The sequence below is a fragment of the Nomascus leucogenys genome, chromosome 18, assembly GCF_006542625.1.
Source record: "Nomascus leucogenys isolate Asia chromosome 18, Asia_NLE_v1, whole genome shotgun sequence".
NCBI lineage: Eukaryota > Metazoa > Chordata > Mammalia > Primates > Hylobatidae > Nomascus > Nomascus leucogenys.
Window position 1 is genome coordinate 90,478,335 of NC_044398.1, and position 17,025 is coordinate 90,495,359.

At 43.8% G+C, this 17,025-nt stretch overlaps 1 protein-coding gene across 5 annotated transcripts in view; it reads left to right on the plus strand.

The window, feature by feature from the left end:
- CPPED1 (calcineurin like phosphoesterase domain containing 1) overlaps positions 1 to 13,415 on the plus strand; it is a 132,674-nt gene extending 119,259 nt beyond the window's left edge. For all 5 annotated transcript variants that reach the window (XM_003269299.4, XM_003269300.4, XM_030798368.1 and 2 more), the window contains one exon: positions 12,746 to 13,415. In XM_003269299.4, coding sequence (XP_003269347.1) covers positions 12,746 to 12,975 — 230 coding nt within the window. In that variant the 3' untranslated portion in view covers positions 12,976 to 13,415. The remainder of the gene's footprint in view (positions 1 to 12,745) is intronic.
- Positions 13,416 to 17,025: the final 3,610 nt, after the last annotated feature.

Sequence of the window (17,025 nt, forward strand, 5' to 3'; positions counted from 1 at the left end):
GAACAAATTCTGCAAAACATTTTCCTTCCGTGGCTGGCCGCCACCTCTGTCTGCCTCCCTCGAGTATTTTTGGATGGATTTCCAATTTGATACATGAACATTCTGTCAGTCAAAACAATCTTTTTAATGAGCCTCTTGTCCTGACAGCTGTGTTTAAGATAGGGCATGGAAATCTAGAAAATTGTCCATTCTGGATTGAAACCTTAATGTGTGCCCCACGCTCCATTTCACACGCAGGCTGCCATCTTCTTTTAAAAATAAAGAGGAAATTATGAATAGTGAGAAAGATGTAATTTGTGCAAATGAAAAGAAAAAGATCTTCTGATCAGATACTTAGAGAAGGATGAGAGGAAAGTATAATTATTGAGTGCTGCCTGAGTACAAGACACGCAGCTTCCTGCTGTGCCACCCAGGGCGTGTCCCTGATTCTCACTTATCTTCGCAGTGGCCCTGGGGGTGGTTGATACTAGTCTTGCCTTCCAAATGAGGAAACTCAGGTTCAGATATGTTGCTGCCCATGCCACACCTACACAGCTCAGCAACAGCAGAACTGAGGTTCACGCCTGAGTCTCCCAACCCCTGGCTCCCACCCCAGGCTGCCACTGCTTTTCTGGCAAGCAAATATTAGTATTAACAAAATACAGCCCTCCTCTTGCATATTCTACAGGTTTTGAATCTGTAAGTCATCAGGAAGGGGAAAAAATAAAAAGTTGAGCATAGCCCCCCATGTAGAAAAGTAATAAAGGGGCTGGGCGCGGTGGCTGTTGCCTGTAATCCCAGCACTTTTGGGAGGTCAAAGTGGGCAGATCACCTGAGTTCAGGAGTTTGAGACCAGCCTGGCCAACATTGCAAAATCCTGTCTCTACTAAAGATACAAAAATTAGCCGGGCATGGTAGTGGGAACCTGTAATCTCAGCTACTCGGGAGGCTGAGGCAGGGAGAACTGCTTGAACCCGGGATACGCAAGTTGCAGTGAGCCAAGATTGCACCACTGCACTCCAACATAGGTGACAGAGACACTGTCTCAAAAAAGTAATAAACGGCAGTGAGTCTGGGGGTTGGAGGAGCATAACTAATCCTCGAGTCCAGGGCAGGGAAGTGATGCTATGCTATAATCACACTCTCAAGGCTGTGGACTCAAGTGGGCAGCCAGACACCTCCAGGCCCTGGAGAGTAATTATTTCCCAGTACTGCTCTTTGCGCTGGAGTATGAGAGCACATCCCCATGCCCTTTCTGATTCTAAGTGGGATGCAGATGCGGTGGGTGGAAGTGGGAAACGTCATGTTATGAACAGGAATGTGGGCCCCCCTCAGCTGCCTCCAGGTGTTGGTGTGATGACTGTGACCACTGAACCTCTTCCATCCACTCTTTCTCAAACCTTTTGCAAGAGAACTACTTAGGTCCTGATGAAGCTGAGGATGCACAGCCCTAGGTGTTTTCTAGGCCACTTCTGTGCCATCCCCATCTCCCACATTCTTAGTTTTAATTAAGAGGAGCTTAGAAAAGGGAAGAATATAATTTTTGTGGTTCGTTAATCAGGTGAGGTAAGAAAAGTATAATTTACATGGTGTCTTAGTTCATTTTGTGCTGCTATAACAGAATACCTGAGCCTGGGTAATTTATAAAGAACAGAGATTGATTTTTTACAGTTCTGGAGGTTGAGAAGTCCAAGGTCAAGGGGCTGCATCTGGTGAGGGCCTTCTTGTTGGGGCATCCCTGGCCAGAGTGAGGAGGAAGGGGGCCTGGCCAAATTCATCCTTTTTTTTAAAATCAGGAAGCCACTTCTCTGATAACAGCATTAATGCATTCATGAGGGCAGAGCCCCTGTGACCTAATCATCTTTTAAAGGTCCACCTCCCAACGCTGTTACACTGGGGATTAAGTTTATAACACTTAAACTTTGGGGGGCACATTGAAATAATAATGCATGGCTGTTCTTTAGGAGGGGAAATGGGGATGGGGGGAGGAATCCTTAAAGCAAAGAAATCTCTTCAGGTTTTAGAGTATGAGCTGGCTTTAGGTAAAGGTCATTTTAACAACTGGGCCATTGCTTCCTACCCAAGCAAAACATTAAAAAGAAAGAAAGAGGAAGAGAATCTCAAGAGGAGGCTATGAATCCTAAGATAAACCAGATGCTTTATATGGACCAGACATGTAAGCAAATGCCTGAAATGACCAAGTGTATAGGTGTTAATGTCACACCCATAAGAGGAGATGAGGCTTGAACCCAGGTTTCCAGCAGGGTTCAGCCCAGGAGCACTTGGACCCATCACAGTGAAATCTTTGAGAGGCTCAGCTCCAGAAGGAGATACTGCCCCCACAACCCACCCCAGGTCTCACAGGGCAGAGCTGCTTGGCTTGGGCACTCTGTAACCTGAGAGTGTCTCTCTTCTCATGCTGATGATACAGCAAGCAGGAGTAGTTGGGCTTCTCCCCCAAGACCCAGGTCAGAGGGGCTGTGCAGACAAGACTCCTTCTTCCTTGGGGGCCGTCTCTGCCCCGTGAATCCCGGATGCTCTCTGAGAAGCTGTAGTAACTGTGTGTGACCCCATGCATGTGAGTAGTCCTTAGAGGGCTGAAAGGCTCTGAACTCTCCTGACCTCCCAGTTTACAGTATTTTTATTATTAAGATATAGAATGATCATCCGACAACCTAGATTTTACATAGCAGTGTGGGGGCAGAGGGAAAGCTTTTGTTCCACCTTCCAACGGTTCACTGTCAAAATGAACTGACAATAAACAGGTGAAGAGGAAAAAATGCGTACAGATTTATTAATGTGCTGAATTGAGAGCCATACAATATATGAGACTCAAGGGGCAAATGGTTGAAACTTATGTACCCTCTTCATAGGGGAGAGGGAGATGGGAGAAATGGAGGCAATTTTGAGCAGTCATAAATGATTTTTAGGGGAATTGAATGGGCCTAGGAAGCAGACATTATCTTGTAAATGATTCTTTTAGGAAACAATGGGACCAGCAAGTTATGGGAAGGTAAGAGGCAGAACTGCAATGTGAACAAAGGTTGTCTTATTATGTAGATGAAGTCTCCCAGGTAATCTCTTGGAGCTACCCTCAGAAGAATGGAAGAAAAGTCTGTCTGGGCATGGCGATGACTTTTAGTCTCTTCTCTTCTCCATTGGCTAATCTTTCTCGGTTATTTGATGAGATTCCTAGGGAGCGATTCTTAACATAATTGCATTTCTTTTAGAAAGAAATCTCCTTAGTCAGATAAGGAAATTCCAGAGAGAGTCTGTCACTGCTCTTGGGGAGGGAAGGTCAGAGAGACCTTGAGGCTGCTGCTTTAGTTCAGCGTGTCAAAGTGCCGTGTTTTGGGGTACCATTTCTGAGCCCCAACATCAGAAATACAGTTTTCAGGATGTTAGTGAGTAACTCGAAAATAGGGCAGCATATCCTGAATGGAATAAGTAAAAGATACATTGTCGAATATATAAAAGCAAGTTGCAAATCTGTATGTGGCCTATTCCATTTTAGTGAAATTTTGTGAATGTATATATGTTTCTTTAGATCTTTATCTAACATGTATAGTAGTATACACATTTAAATTATCTGGAAAATACACACTAAACTCCTAAAATAGGAACAGGGATTTCAAGAAATTTCCCTCCTCCCACTTCCTTTATTTGATATTCTGTATTTTTACAACATTTGGGTTTAATTTTAGCAAGTATGCATTGTTTTTGTTTTTGTTTTACATTTTATTTGGAAATATTTTCAAGCTTACAGAAAAGATGCAAGAAAAGGAATAGTAAAAGGAATACCTGCCTACTCTTTACACACATGTCCAACCATAGTAAGTCCGTGAACCTGCTTTGTTCAGAGGAAGATGAAAGGGATTATCCAGCATGAAAAAAGAATGGGGAGGATAGCAGTTACTCAGAAGTTCTGGATAAACAAATATTTACTTTAGGTCCTTCTAAAGAGTTTCCCTTTTAATCTTTGCAAGGCTTTTGTGAGATCACCAAAGAATGAGCTCTCATTGATCAAACTCTCAAATCCTTGTTGGGTATTTAAATTGATGATGTTTTTCTGAAGAATAATTTAGCAGTCATATCAAAAGTCTAAAAAATAGGAATATGAAAACTAAATTTATAACCAACAAGAAAAAGAGTGACTATTTTCACCAATACTTTTTAACGTTGTATTGGAGATCCTAACTATTGCAAAAAGCAAGAGAAAGAAATAAGAAACATAAAGATAAGAAGTAAAATGACCTATTTGCAGATGATACGATTTTTTTTAACTTAGAAAATCCCAGGAATCTACAAAATAATTACTAGGATGAATAAATGAATTTGGCAAGGTCTCAGGATACAAGGTTAATAGACAAAAATAATTGTATTTTTATATACTATCAGCAAGCAATTTTTTTTTTTTTTTGAGACAGAGTCTCGCTGTCGCCCAGGCTGGAGTGCAGTGGCGCGATCTTGCCTCACTGCAGGCTCCACCCCCCGGGGTTCACGCCATTCTCCTGCCTCAGCCTCCCGAGTAGCTGGGACTACAGGCGCCCGCCACCTCGCCCGGCTAATTTTTTGTATTTTTAGTAGAGACGGGGTTTCACTGTGTTAGCCAGGATGGTCTCGATCTCCTGACCTCGTGATCCACACACCTCGGCCTCCCAAAGTGCTGGGATTACAGCAGTGAGCCACCGCGCCCGGCCTAGCAAGCAGTTGTTAAGTGAAATTACAAAAATAATTCAATTTACAATAGCACCATAAAACATGAAATACCTCAGAATAACAAAGGATGTCCAAGACCTCTACCTTTACAAAACATTGCTGAAAGTAATTTTAAAAGACCTGAGTAAATGGAAAGGTAGACCGTGTTCATGGATTACAGGGCCAATGTTAATATGGCATTTCCCCCACGATTGAGCGGTAGATTCAACAAAATCCCAATCAAAATTATAGCAGTTTTATTATTTGTAGAAATCAGCATGCTGATTGTAAAATTTCTGTGGAAATGCAAGGTACCTATAATGGCCAAAACAGTTGAATTAGATCTGAGTTACTTTTTTAGATGGAAGGATGTAGACACTTTTAAAGTAGACATAGAAGTCTCTTTCTGACCATCAGGACAGATGCTCTTACTTATAGAATAGTTGACCTTTTTTGTGTTCACTAACACAGTTCACTAGCCTCCCTTATTTGAAATGGCATTCGTGGTTTTATAAATGAAACTACAAATTACTCTTTCCTTTCTTGTCACTGTTTTTTGATTTTTATTTTTGAGAAGCACAGAAACTTTCAGATTTTTGAAGAATCAAGAACTCTTGGCTGAACTTTACCCAAGTGTATTCTTTTTAATGGTATGCTTTATTAGTAAGGGTGACCTTCCTCCTGTTTTTGTAAATAAAATTTTATTGGATCACAGCCATGCCCACAAGCTTATATACTTTCTGTGGCTGCTTTCACGCTACCAAGGAAGGCAGAGTTGAGTAGTCGTAACAGAGACCACATGGCCCACAAAGGCTGAAATATTTATTATCCAGACCTTTCTGGAATATGTTTGCTGACCCAGGTCAATTAAGTTCGAAGTGATCCTCAAAAGAAGTCCCATGAAAATGTCTTTAAGATCCCATGCTAGTTAACAGGATTTGGGGGTGAGAGGCTTTGAATCAGTGAAAGGCTGAAGCCGGAAGTGATGGGATGCTTTGATGCTTACCACGAGAAGGGAGACACATACACGACCGTGGCACTTTCTTTTTTCTGTTTTTGAGACAGAGTCTCAGTCTGTCACCCAACTGGAGTGCAGTGGCACAAGCTCAGCTCACTGCAGCCTCCGCCTCCCAGGTTCAAGCGATTCTCGTGCCTCAGCCTCCCAAGTAGGTGGGATTACAGGCACCCACCACCACATCCACATCCACATTTCTATGTTTTTTGTAGAGACAGGGTTTTGCCATGTTGGCCAGGCTGGTCTCAAACTTCTGGCCTCAAGTGATCCGCCCGCCTTGGCCTCCCAAAGTGCTGGGATTACAGGCATAAGCCACCATGCCCAGCTGACCTTGGCACTTTTTGTAAGTCATTCCATTTCAGCCAGTCTGTAGCCCCATGCAGCCCTCTGGCCCCACCTTTCCCCGCCCTCGCCTATCCTCTGGCCAAGCCAGAATCTGAACTGGAATTCTGGTACCACCCACCAGCTGACCTTCAGTCGTGTCCTCTGGGAAATGTGCAGGAGTTTCTTGATGTTGGATGTCAGGAGGATTAAAAATGCTGAAGAGGAAATTCGGATGCCCAGCAGGTGCCAGTCTTCAGGAGCCTGTACATTTGGTGCCTGCTGCTTCCTAGACAGAGACTCTCTTCACTCACTCGTGATATTCCCCTCACCTGATGTGTCTACCTCCACTTGGCAGGTGTTTTAGTGCTGACTCTGGGGACAGACTCTGGGTTCAGATCCTGCCTCGCCACTTACAGGCTGAGTTAGGCAAACTACTGAACATCTCTAAATCATATAATAAAATCACAGATTATAACCATGCCTCCTTCATGGAGAAATTGTGGGAATTAAATGAGCTAAAAACAAGTGAAGTGCCTAGAACAAAGTCTAGACAGATAATGAACACTCCATAAACATGATTATCATCATTATTATTATTACCACCATAATATGATCCCCCCTCAGGCCTCAGGTCAGACATGAGCAGAGAACTAGGAGAAGTTAAGGATGTGTTTAGGTCAGAGCCACCCCCTCCAGGAAGCCTTCTTACAGGGCTTATGGCACGGTGATCTTTGGCACTTTGCACCTCTGAGATGGGGGACAGAGCCTGTGCTTCTGAATTGGCCTTACCCAAGTATACATCACAGCTATGTGAATCTAGGCAAGTCACTTAATCTGTCTGTGCCTCATTCCCTCATCTGCAAAAGGAAATGATATCTTCCTCGTCAGGGTCCTCATTAGGCTTGAGTGAGATGATGCGGGTGCAAAGTGCAGCTCGTAGGTGTCCAGTGAATAAAAGGCTGCTGAATGATGTCGATTTCTGCATTTTGTTATGAGTGGCTCTTTCTCCGACTGCCTGGCTATAGACCTCGAGTTCTTGATTGCTGGGAATGGTTGGTCCCACCACAGTCCGTAATACCTGGCACCAAGAGGGAGCTCAACAAATGTTTATTGTCTCAAGCTAACTGAAGAAGCAGCCTCCCACCTTACCCGGATCCCCTTCCACCATGTCGCCTGGCAGTCCTGGGCCACAGGCATTGCGTCACTGGGGAAGATATATACCAGGGAAATTCTGATGAGAGTGAGCAAATATGCTGGAATCTAGAATTCCCCAATTGACAACGCAAAGTAAAGAACCTCTTCCTGAATGAGTCAGGTGGGGCATAACCACGACTTCATATTCCTAATCTGCACTTCCCAAACCCACTTAAGAAACATCTGTCTCTTCCCCTTTGCCGCCTGGCCACCCCTGCCCAGAATCTCTTATCTCAAAGCCTGCTAAGGAAATTCTTTACCAGCAGGAGGGATTATTTATACCTACTCTCTGTACATTCACACCCAACCTTTTTTAACTTTCCGTTTCTCTCCCTCTTTTTTATTTGTATCACATTTTTCCCTACCACTGAGGCAGAATAAATTCAGTGTGAGTGATGGTTTGCAATGCAGTTTTCACTGTTACAGCTGTCAGCGTAAAGCTGGATCACATTTTCACAAATATTGTCTCATGCAGGATAAAAGTAAAGGCTGTCCAATTGGAGTATGTTTACACTTTCCAGGTCTAAGCACCAACACCAAGGCATTAAAGAAGTCCAGTGTTTAGTATCAGAATTGTACTGGGTTGCATCTCAATTTCCTGATTGATCTGAAACAGGTTTCCAATATTAGAATATTACATTATACAGAGACTGTATCCCAATCCTCTGATTGATTTGAAATGAACTTGAATCAAGGTAGCTTAAAAATAGCTTTTATAGCGTCTTCATGACTTGATACCGTGGAGAAGAAAAAAAATACGAAGCTAACGCCACAGAAGTCGTCCTCTGTTGATGCAGTGGCTGCCTTTGCTGGAAGTTCTTCTGGCAGTAATTTAAAAAGATGCTTGTCATCTCCTTACAGCAGTTCATAATTCAAAAACAATCTATACATAATACTCAATTAAGGAACCATAGAGGCATGTCAGCCACAGATGACTGATCCACAGGCTGAGTGGAAATTCTGCCCAACTCTTGAAAACACTGCTAAAATCAATCCCCCATCAGGGAAACCAAGATTTATTAATACATTCCTTACCTCCATCGAGTTGTGAATCAATGCTTCCCTATCAAAAGCTAATAGAAAGCTGAGATGGGTAAAACTTCTTGCAGGTCCTCGTGGCCCATCGGCATGAAAGGGACAGGATTATTACTCGGAGAGAGGCTGCGTGTTGCAGAGCTGGACTGCCATGCTGTGTGCCCCCCTCCAGCAGCGAGAAGCTGGCCCTGCCCTGGAGAAAGCATCCTGGGGGGAGGCGATGATGAGCTTGGTACCGACACCCATGCTCCCTGCTAGACCTCTGCCACCCATGAGATGGGCTGTCATTTTTATTCATGGTACAAAAGAGGAAATGCCAACTCATGGAGGTCAGTAATGGGTCCAAGGTCCCAAAGCAGAATGGGCTCTGATGTCTGAGTTCCCCAGGTTCCGATCCTCGATGCCCTGTGGTCTAGCTGTGTGGCTTTGTGTTTGTTTCTTAACTTCTCTGGGCCTCGGTTTTCTCATCTGTAAAATGGAGACGAGGTGCATCCCTAGGACAGAGGTGCATTGGGAGGATTCAGTAAAACAGGATGAAGGATACAGAGCGCCCTGCTGCTGTGCCACCCCATTCCAGGCCCCTCCTCCTTTCCACCGCGAGTGGTTGCCCTTACTGGAGGTGGAACTAGGAGAAATATTCCAGGTTCAGAACTTCCGGGCCTCCCTGGAGCTGAGAAATAGACTCAGAAACCCCCACGTCTGGAAACTTACCAGGCTTCTTCTGGATCTGGCTCCAACCCAAGAAGTGTCTCCCCCATTTTCCAGCTCAACATCTCATTCCTCGTTTCAGACTCCTTGAGCCAGCCGGGAACATGCCAGAGCCTTGAACTCAGCATCAGAACCCAGGAGGACGGAGTTAGTCACATCTTCCTACTTCTGAGGCAGACTTTTGCCCCCTGCCTGGCCGTCTCTGTAAACTCATCACATAGTCATTGCTTGATTTTTTTTCATGCAGGACCCCAGACAGCCAAGTTCCTCATTGGAATTGGGGGAGAAATCTATTTTACCAGAAGGAGAAGGTTTTGAACACAACCGCTTTTTGCTCACTAGTAGTTTCTCTCATCTTTGTTCATTATTATTATTATTATTATTATTATTATTATTATCATTTTGAGACAGGGTCTTGCTGTTGCCCAAGCTGGAGTGCAGTGATGCAACCACAGCCCACTGCAACCTCCAACTTCTGAGCTCAAGCAATCCTCCCTTCTCAGCCTCCCGAGTCGCTGGAACTACCGGCATGCATCTCCATGCCTGGCTGATTTGATAAATTTTTTGTAGAGACAGGGTCTTACTATGTTGCCCAGGCTGGTCTCAAACTCCTGGCCCCAAGCGATCCCCTTACCTCGGCCTCCCGAAGTGCTGGGATTACAAGTGGGAGCCACCACACCCGGCCTCATCTTTATTGCTAGTCCTGTCGCAGCATCTTTGCTACTCTAAGAATCCTCGTTTGGTCACATTTTCTGTGACTTAGGACGTTAACAATAATTGGTGAGCCCTGAGGGGCAGATGGAGAGGACATGCATATTACAAAGAGGCACAGCTGTCCACAGTCTGGGGAGACCCGCTCTGAGAGGTCCTCTGGGCACTTGAACAATCACCATTAAATGCTCCCCTCTCTGTTAATGCCAATCAATATGGTGTGAAATTTAAACGTAAATGAGTTTTTACAGCTAATTATGGCTAATGCAAGCTTCTTTGAAAATTGCCAGACATTCTTTCCAGAATAGTACAGTTTGCAACTATGAGTTAGGCATGAAGAGCCAAATCTCATAAACATAACTTAGCATGCAAAGAAATAATAATGCTAAGTGCTTTTTGTCCAGCCGTTCAGAGTGTTCCCCCAGGCAGTGCTGATCTCATGCGGTCCCATTTGAGCTACAGACTGGCTTTGAAACCCCAGGAAAGCCACAGAGGAGGCAGTCATTTCCACCACCCCTCCAGTCTGTACGATGGGAGCCTTTCAGTTGTTTATTTATGACGAGGACCCATCAGGCACCCAACCCAGCAGTTCCAGCTGCAACCTGAGAACCACACAGTTTGTGCCCTGGAGTGGCAGTGGCCGCATCTGTCACGCCAACCTGCCCTGTTCATGTTGCTCTAATGTTTCTTTTTCTTTTCTTTTTTCTTTTCTTTTGAGACGGGTCTTGCTGTCACCCAGGCTGGAGTGCAGTGGCACAATCTCGGCTCACTGCAACCTCTGCTTCCCGAGTGCAAGCGATTCTTCTGCCTCAGCCTCCCAAGTAGCTAGGATTACAGGCGCCTGCCACCACGCCTGGCTAGTTTTTGTATTTTTAGTAGAAATGGGGTTTTGCCATCTTGGCCACGCTGTTCTCAAACTCCTGACCTCAACTGATCCGCCCGAATGTTCCCAATTGAAGGGTTTGTAGACTATTTTACCACGTGATTTCTTCATGGGCAGCAGAATTTTTCATTGCAGGGTCAATGTGAGTAAGGGGTATTTTTTTTTGTTTTTTGTTTTTCCCTCATTCTTTCTCTCTTGACTGACTTCTCTCTCTCTAGTGGTTTTCATTACCGCCACCCCCACCGCCATTCAGGACCAGGCCTTATAATAGTGGTTTAGGGCCCCATGGTAATATCAGGGAAGTCATTTCAGTTCCTAGACTTGAGCCTGTGTCTCTCCTTCCTTCGTAGACTCTCAGGTTGCAGTACGCCTTGGCCCAGTGGTGTACTGGAGACAGCTCCTACTAACTCATCCGGACCAATCATTACATTTTAAGGAAGGTTGTGAGCTTGTTGTTAAGTGGCCATTATTAATAATTATATAAACTCAGCATTAAATAGATTATATTAAAAAGCAAAGGTAATAAATACTCAAAACTGATCACTTTGTAATTCTTTTGCTAAATATTGCTGTGATCCATGCTCTTGAGGCTGTTGGCAGCTCTTGTATCTCTGTGGTAGAAACAGATCTGATATATATGTAATGGGCACTACTGGGCATCTCTTCTACATTTGGTTCAATGACATCACCTTGGCAACTTGAAATCAGCCACGGCCACAATGGAAGTATTTACACCATGGAAATTGACAAATGTCACAAATCAAGTCTTTAAAAAAAATAATAACATGAAACATTTACCAGCCTACCACTTCCCCAGCCCCAGGCAGCAGCAGCCTTTTTCAGCCTCCTTCCATAAACAGAGGCACCCACAACAGCCCTTCTTCCAGCAGGAAGCCAGGCTTTATTTTCCCCGTTTTCCCCTGAAAATGCTTTCAGTCTCTATGATCTTCTAGGAGCTGAACTCCTGGTGACATTTTACTCCCACTCATGACTTTTCCTCTCTGTTTTGTGTCTGGCCTGTAGAGCTATTTGTTTTGTTTTTGAGCCTACCTGTGTCCTTGGGTTTTCTGTTTTACGTTTCATCCGTTATGGCTGTTTGGAGCAGAGCGGGTTCATCATATGTCAGACATCCTCTGCTATCTTAATTAGAATGCCATAAACATATTTATTTATTTATTTATTTGTTTATTTATTTTGAGATGGAGTCTTGCTGTTGTCACTCAGGCTGGAGTGCGGTGGCACGATCTAGGCTCACTGCAACCTCTGCCTCTTGGGTTCAAGCGATTCTCCTGCCTCAGCCTCCCGAGTAGCTGGGATTACAGACGCCCGCCACCAGGCCCTCCTAATTTTTTTGTATTTATTTATTTGTTTGTTTATGTGTTTATTTTTGAGACAGAGTCTTGCTCTGTTGCCTAGGCTAGAGTGCAGTGGCATGATCTTGGCTCACTGCAACCTCCGCCTCCCGAGTTCAAGTGATTCTCCTGCCTCCGCTTCCCAGGTAGCTGGGACTGCAGGCACCTGCCACCACGCCCAACTAATTTTTGTATTTTTTAGTATGAGGTTTCACCATATTGGCCAGGCTGGTCTCAAACTCCTGACCTTGTGATCCACCCACCTTGGCCTCCCAAAGTGCTGTGATTACAGGCGTGAGCCACCATGCCCGGCCATTTTTTTTTTTATATTTTTAGTAGAGACAGAGTTTCACCGTGTTGGCCAGGCTGGTCTTGAACTCCTGACCTCAAGTGATCCACCCATCTTGGCCTCCCAAAGTGCTGGGAGTACAGGCATGAGCCACCATCCCTGGCCATAAATGTTATTTTTAAAAGACATAACTTTTGTCATCTGGATATTTCTATGGGACTCAGGATGTTTTCTTGAGTCTCCTTTGTCTTTTCTCAAAGTCATTCACTTCATCTTCCTTCTCTCATTTTCTTCCCTAGTACTTCTTTGTACAAGTTATGACAAACATGTTAGTAATATATTATATATATGCAGTATCCTTTCAAAGATTCTGGATGTCACACACACTTTCTATTTGTTGATTATATACAGAATAATATTATACATTTAATATTATAATTCTACATGATGGTATAATAATATATTTAATATTACTGTTTACAGAATAAAATGCTGGAGACCCCAGGTTACCTAATGGAAGTCCTCGGCCCCCTAATGTCTTTTTCCCTTCCCTGCAGGTGTCAAAGTCGTGTTCTCAGGCCATTACCACAGGAATGCCGGGGGTACCTACCAGAACCTCGACATGGTGGTGTCATCTGCCATTGGATGCCAGCTTGGCAGAGATCCCCACGGGCTCCGAGTCGTGGTGGTCAGCGCTGAGAAAATTGTTCACCGATACTATAGTCTAGATGAGCTGAGTGAGAAAGGAATAGAGGACGATCTCATGGATTTGATCAAGAAAAAATGACGCTCCTTCCTGTTCCCGTTCACTTTTCACTTGCACTATTTTTTTATTTTGCCAGAAACAGCAGCTGCACACAACCCCTTGCTGAAATATAAAAATAGCCCAGGCAGGTTTGTGAATTTATGTCCTTTTGCATAAATCAGAGAGCTGGGGCCCTATCCTGAATTATATTCAAAATAGAACTGCATTTCCTTTAAAATGGAGCAAGTGATCCTGGAAATCAGTTTTTAAAATATTAGACTATCTCTGCATGGATGTTTGAATAAATTCTCCTAATGCTGTGTTTCTCAACTCCACTTTTGAATTGGATTGTATTCTGGTTAGCATATGATCAAAGTCTGCCTATCGACCTCAATTCCAATCTGATAGCCAAGTGTGATCGTTGATAATTCCTTAAACAAACTACACCTGATTGTATTAAATTGTGGTCATGATTCCCAAAACGCTAGGCAAAACGAAGTTCATCTCCTTTCCTTTCCAGCAGAATGAGCAGCTGTCTCCCTAGTTGCGAGAGCCATGCAGACTTATTTTGACAAGGAGCCAAGTAGCCCCCATTTACTGTTAAATTCTCAGACTTCTGATGATAGGAACAGAATGCAGTTGATACAGCTTGGAGCTCAAATTTGCCTTCCTGGGTGCCTGGAAAAGTCACCTTTGCACATAATTTGGCCATTTATGGAAATCTCCTCCAAGAGACTGAAACCACAGCTCTAAAACGCCACTTCTGCAGTCGCTGGACAGCACATTTTGAGTTTGTTCAAAATCCACATTCTGGCTGTGTAGCCACTCCACAGATGGGTGGTCTCTCGGGATCCGAATGCCCTTCCACTCATGAGACTCTTCATTTTGTCCACTTTGACAGAAAAAGTGGGAATGTATGCTGAGCTCTCAAAAGAAACAAAAAGGCCAAAATGGTGCCTTCAGCCACATCCTCTGAATTGGCCCTGACTTGGATTAAACGCACTAATGCAAAATCCCTTGACAAAAGCACATAGGTTATTTCAAATCAGCATTGTTTTTTTTTTTTTTTTTTTTGAGACGGAGTCTCGCTCTGTCGCCCAGGCTGGAGTGCAGTGGCACAATCTCGGCTCACTGCAAGCTCCGCCTCCCGGGTTCACGCCATTCTCCTGCCTCAGCCTCTCCTAGTAGCTGAGACTACAGGCGCCCGCCACCACGCCCGGCTAATTTTTTTTGTATTTTTAGTAGAGACGGGGTTTCACCGTGGTCTCGATCTCCTGACCTCGTGATCCGCCCGCCTCAGCCTCCCAAAGTGCTGGGATTACAAGCGTGAGCCACCGCGCCCGGCTCAGCATTGTTTTTTATGTAACCTGTTGTACTGCATCTTCTCAGCAGCTTCTGACCACTGCTCAATTTTCTCCTTTACAGCCATTGTTCTGGTGGACATAGCCTAGGCACTCCAAATCCTGGCAGGAAAAATGTACAGCATTATGAAACAGCACTCAGTAATCCTAAAATGACTTCCAAAGCTGGTTACACATGACCTGCAAAGTCTATTAAATTAAAAGACTTTCTCATTACAGAGTTTAGTCAATGTAGCAAAACCATGGGAAATTAAATGGAAAGATAATTAAATATGTAAATTCATAAGGAACAAAAGACGAGAAGTTAATTATACAATAGGTTGGTAACACCAGAGTTCATTGTTATGTGCCACAAGATAATTAAATTTTTTAAAAAACTAGAACGCTCTTCTTTTAGTGTTTTGCTGAAATCTTGCTTTGTATTTGTTTCTTTTCAACAGGTGTAGGTATAGGAGGTCAAGAAAAGGAGTTCGGTAAAGGGCATAGTTAATAACAACCACACATTGGGCCGGGCGCAGTGGCTCACGCCTGTAATGCCAGCACTTTGGGAGGCTGAGACGGGCGGATCACCTGAGATCAGGAGTTTGAGACCAGCCTGGCCAACATGTTGAAACTCCATCTCTACTAAAAACACAAAAATTAGCCAGGCATGCTGGTGCACACCTGTAATCCCAGCTACTCGGGAGGCTGAGGCAGGAGATCGCTGGAACTCAGGAGGCAGAGGTTGCAGTGAGCCAAGATCATGCCACTGCACTCCAGCCTGGGCAACAGAGCAAGACTCTGTCTCAAAAAAAAAAAAAAAAAACCACACACACACACATTGAGACTTGAGATGTGGTGACACTTGGATCATAAACAGAGGGCTTCGATTCCAGGATGGGGGTTCCTCCAGGGGGGAATGAAAAGGAGCTCTCACTCTGTTCTTACACATGCAAAATGCTCTAAATTGTGGCACATGGGTTTGCAGAAGGATAATGGAGATAATTGAAAGTAATGAAAATGAAACCAAATCTCCTTCCCCTAAAACTTAAAAGAACTGATTCAAAAGTACCCCAAGAATATGCAAAGAAAAGGGAATCACATCAACAGATGATTGGATAAAGAACATGTGGTATGTATACACAATGGAATACTATTCAGCCATTAAAAAGAATGAAACCATGTCTTTTGCAGGAACCTGGTTGGAACTGGAGGCCGTTATCTTAAGTGAAATAACTTAGAAGTAGAAAGTCAAATACTTCATGTTCTCACTCATAAATGGGAGCTAAATAAAGTGTACCCATGAACATAGAGTGTGGAACAGACATTGGAGACTTAGAAGGGTGGGAGGAGGGTAAGGGATGAGAAATTACCTGATGGGTACAGTGTACACATTTCTGGTGTTGGTTGCAGGAAAAGCCCGGACTTCACCACTTTGCAATATATCCATGTAACACAACTGCACTTGTACGCCTTATATTTATGCAAATTTAATTTTTTAAAGAGGAAGAGAGAATCATATTAAATTCTCACCACTTTTCAAGTAAGCAAACAGCAGTATTTCCCAGAGGCAAGAGGTTCAGAAAGAAGTCAGGAAATGTTTTTGTAGATAAGCATCTATCATTCTGATGGGCCATAACTATTGTGTTCACTTGTAATTCCTTTGCCTTTAAAAAAAGAGAATGATATCAAAAGTAAGTGCCTTATACTGTGAAAAACGATGAAAGGACTTCCTAATTCTAAGTGCTATGGTTTTGAATGTTTATTATGTGTTTTAAGTGCTTTGGCTCAGAAAGGTGGGGGTCACGTGGCCAAGGTCACCCAACTCATCTTGGTGGAGAAGGAATGGATGTAGATGACCCAAGGCTTGAGTCCATGCTCCATAACACTGTCCTGTCTTGGAAAACGTTTCTCAGGGGGGAAAGGTTGCACCAGCTCAGCCAGTGGCAACATACTGAGTACGGTATTCAGCACCTTGGACAGCGTTAGCTGGAGGCCCAGGGATTTCCTCCCAGCTCTGCAAAGCCTAGACCAGATCCTGATTGCACCAGGTTCAGGGGGCAGAAGCTTGTCCAAAGAGCAGATGGTTCCAGGGGGAGGATTTTTACTGGGGGAGATTTAGAAACCGAGCTGAACCATAATGAGTCACGGGACGCAGCCCTGTCTGCAGCAGTAACTGTCTGCAGCTCTAGCTGCTCCATGTCTGGAGTTACCACCACAGGGTATAGGAAACCACCAGCTGTCTCAAGGCAAGGAATGTCACCTAATGCCCCCCTTTCCAATTAATCACTTTAATTGGAGGAAAAAACAAAAACACAAGGGCATGTTACGGGGGAAGGTTTTTTAAAGTGATCTCAAGTTGGATTGCAAAGGCTCAAGTGACTTTGGGAATGGGGCTGGGGAGATGATCATTTACTTTTTACAATAAATAATTTTATCTCACATCTTTAGTCAAGTTTCTCCTAAGATTGCAGAGAATGGGGAAAAAATCTAGTAAGCTTTATGGGACTAGCAACAGAACATTTTATCCTATTTTGTGATTTTCAATATTAAGAGATTATTGATCACTTGCAGAGTTACAAGGCAAGCACTAGTTTAAACCTGAATTAGACTAGGGCCATTGGCCTTATATACCTGTAAAAGACAGTGCGGTGTATATAACTGTAGAAACGATATACACATAGTAGTTTAATATTATAGTCTGTATTCCAATGCAGAATCTTTTGAGAAAAGGTTGCCAAAACATCATTTG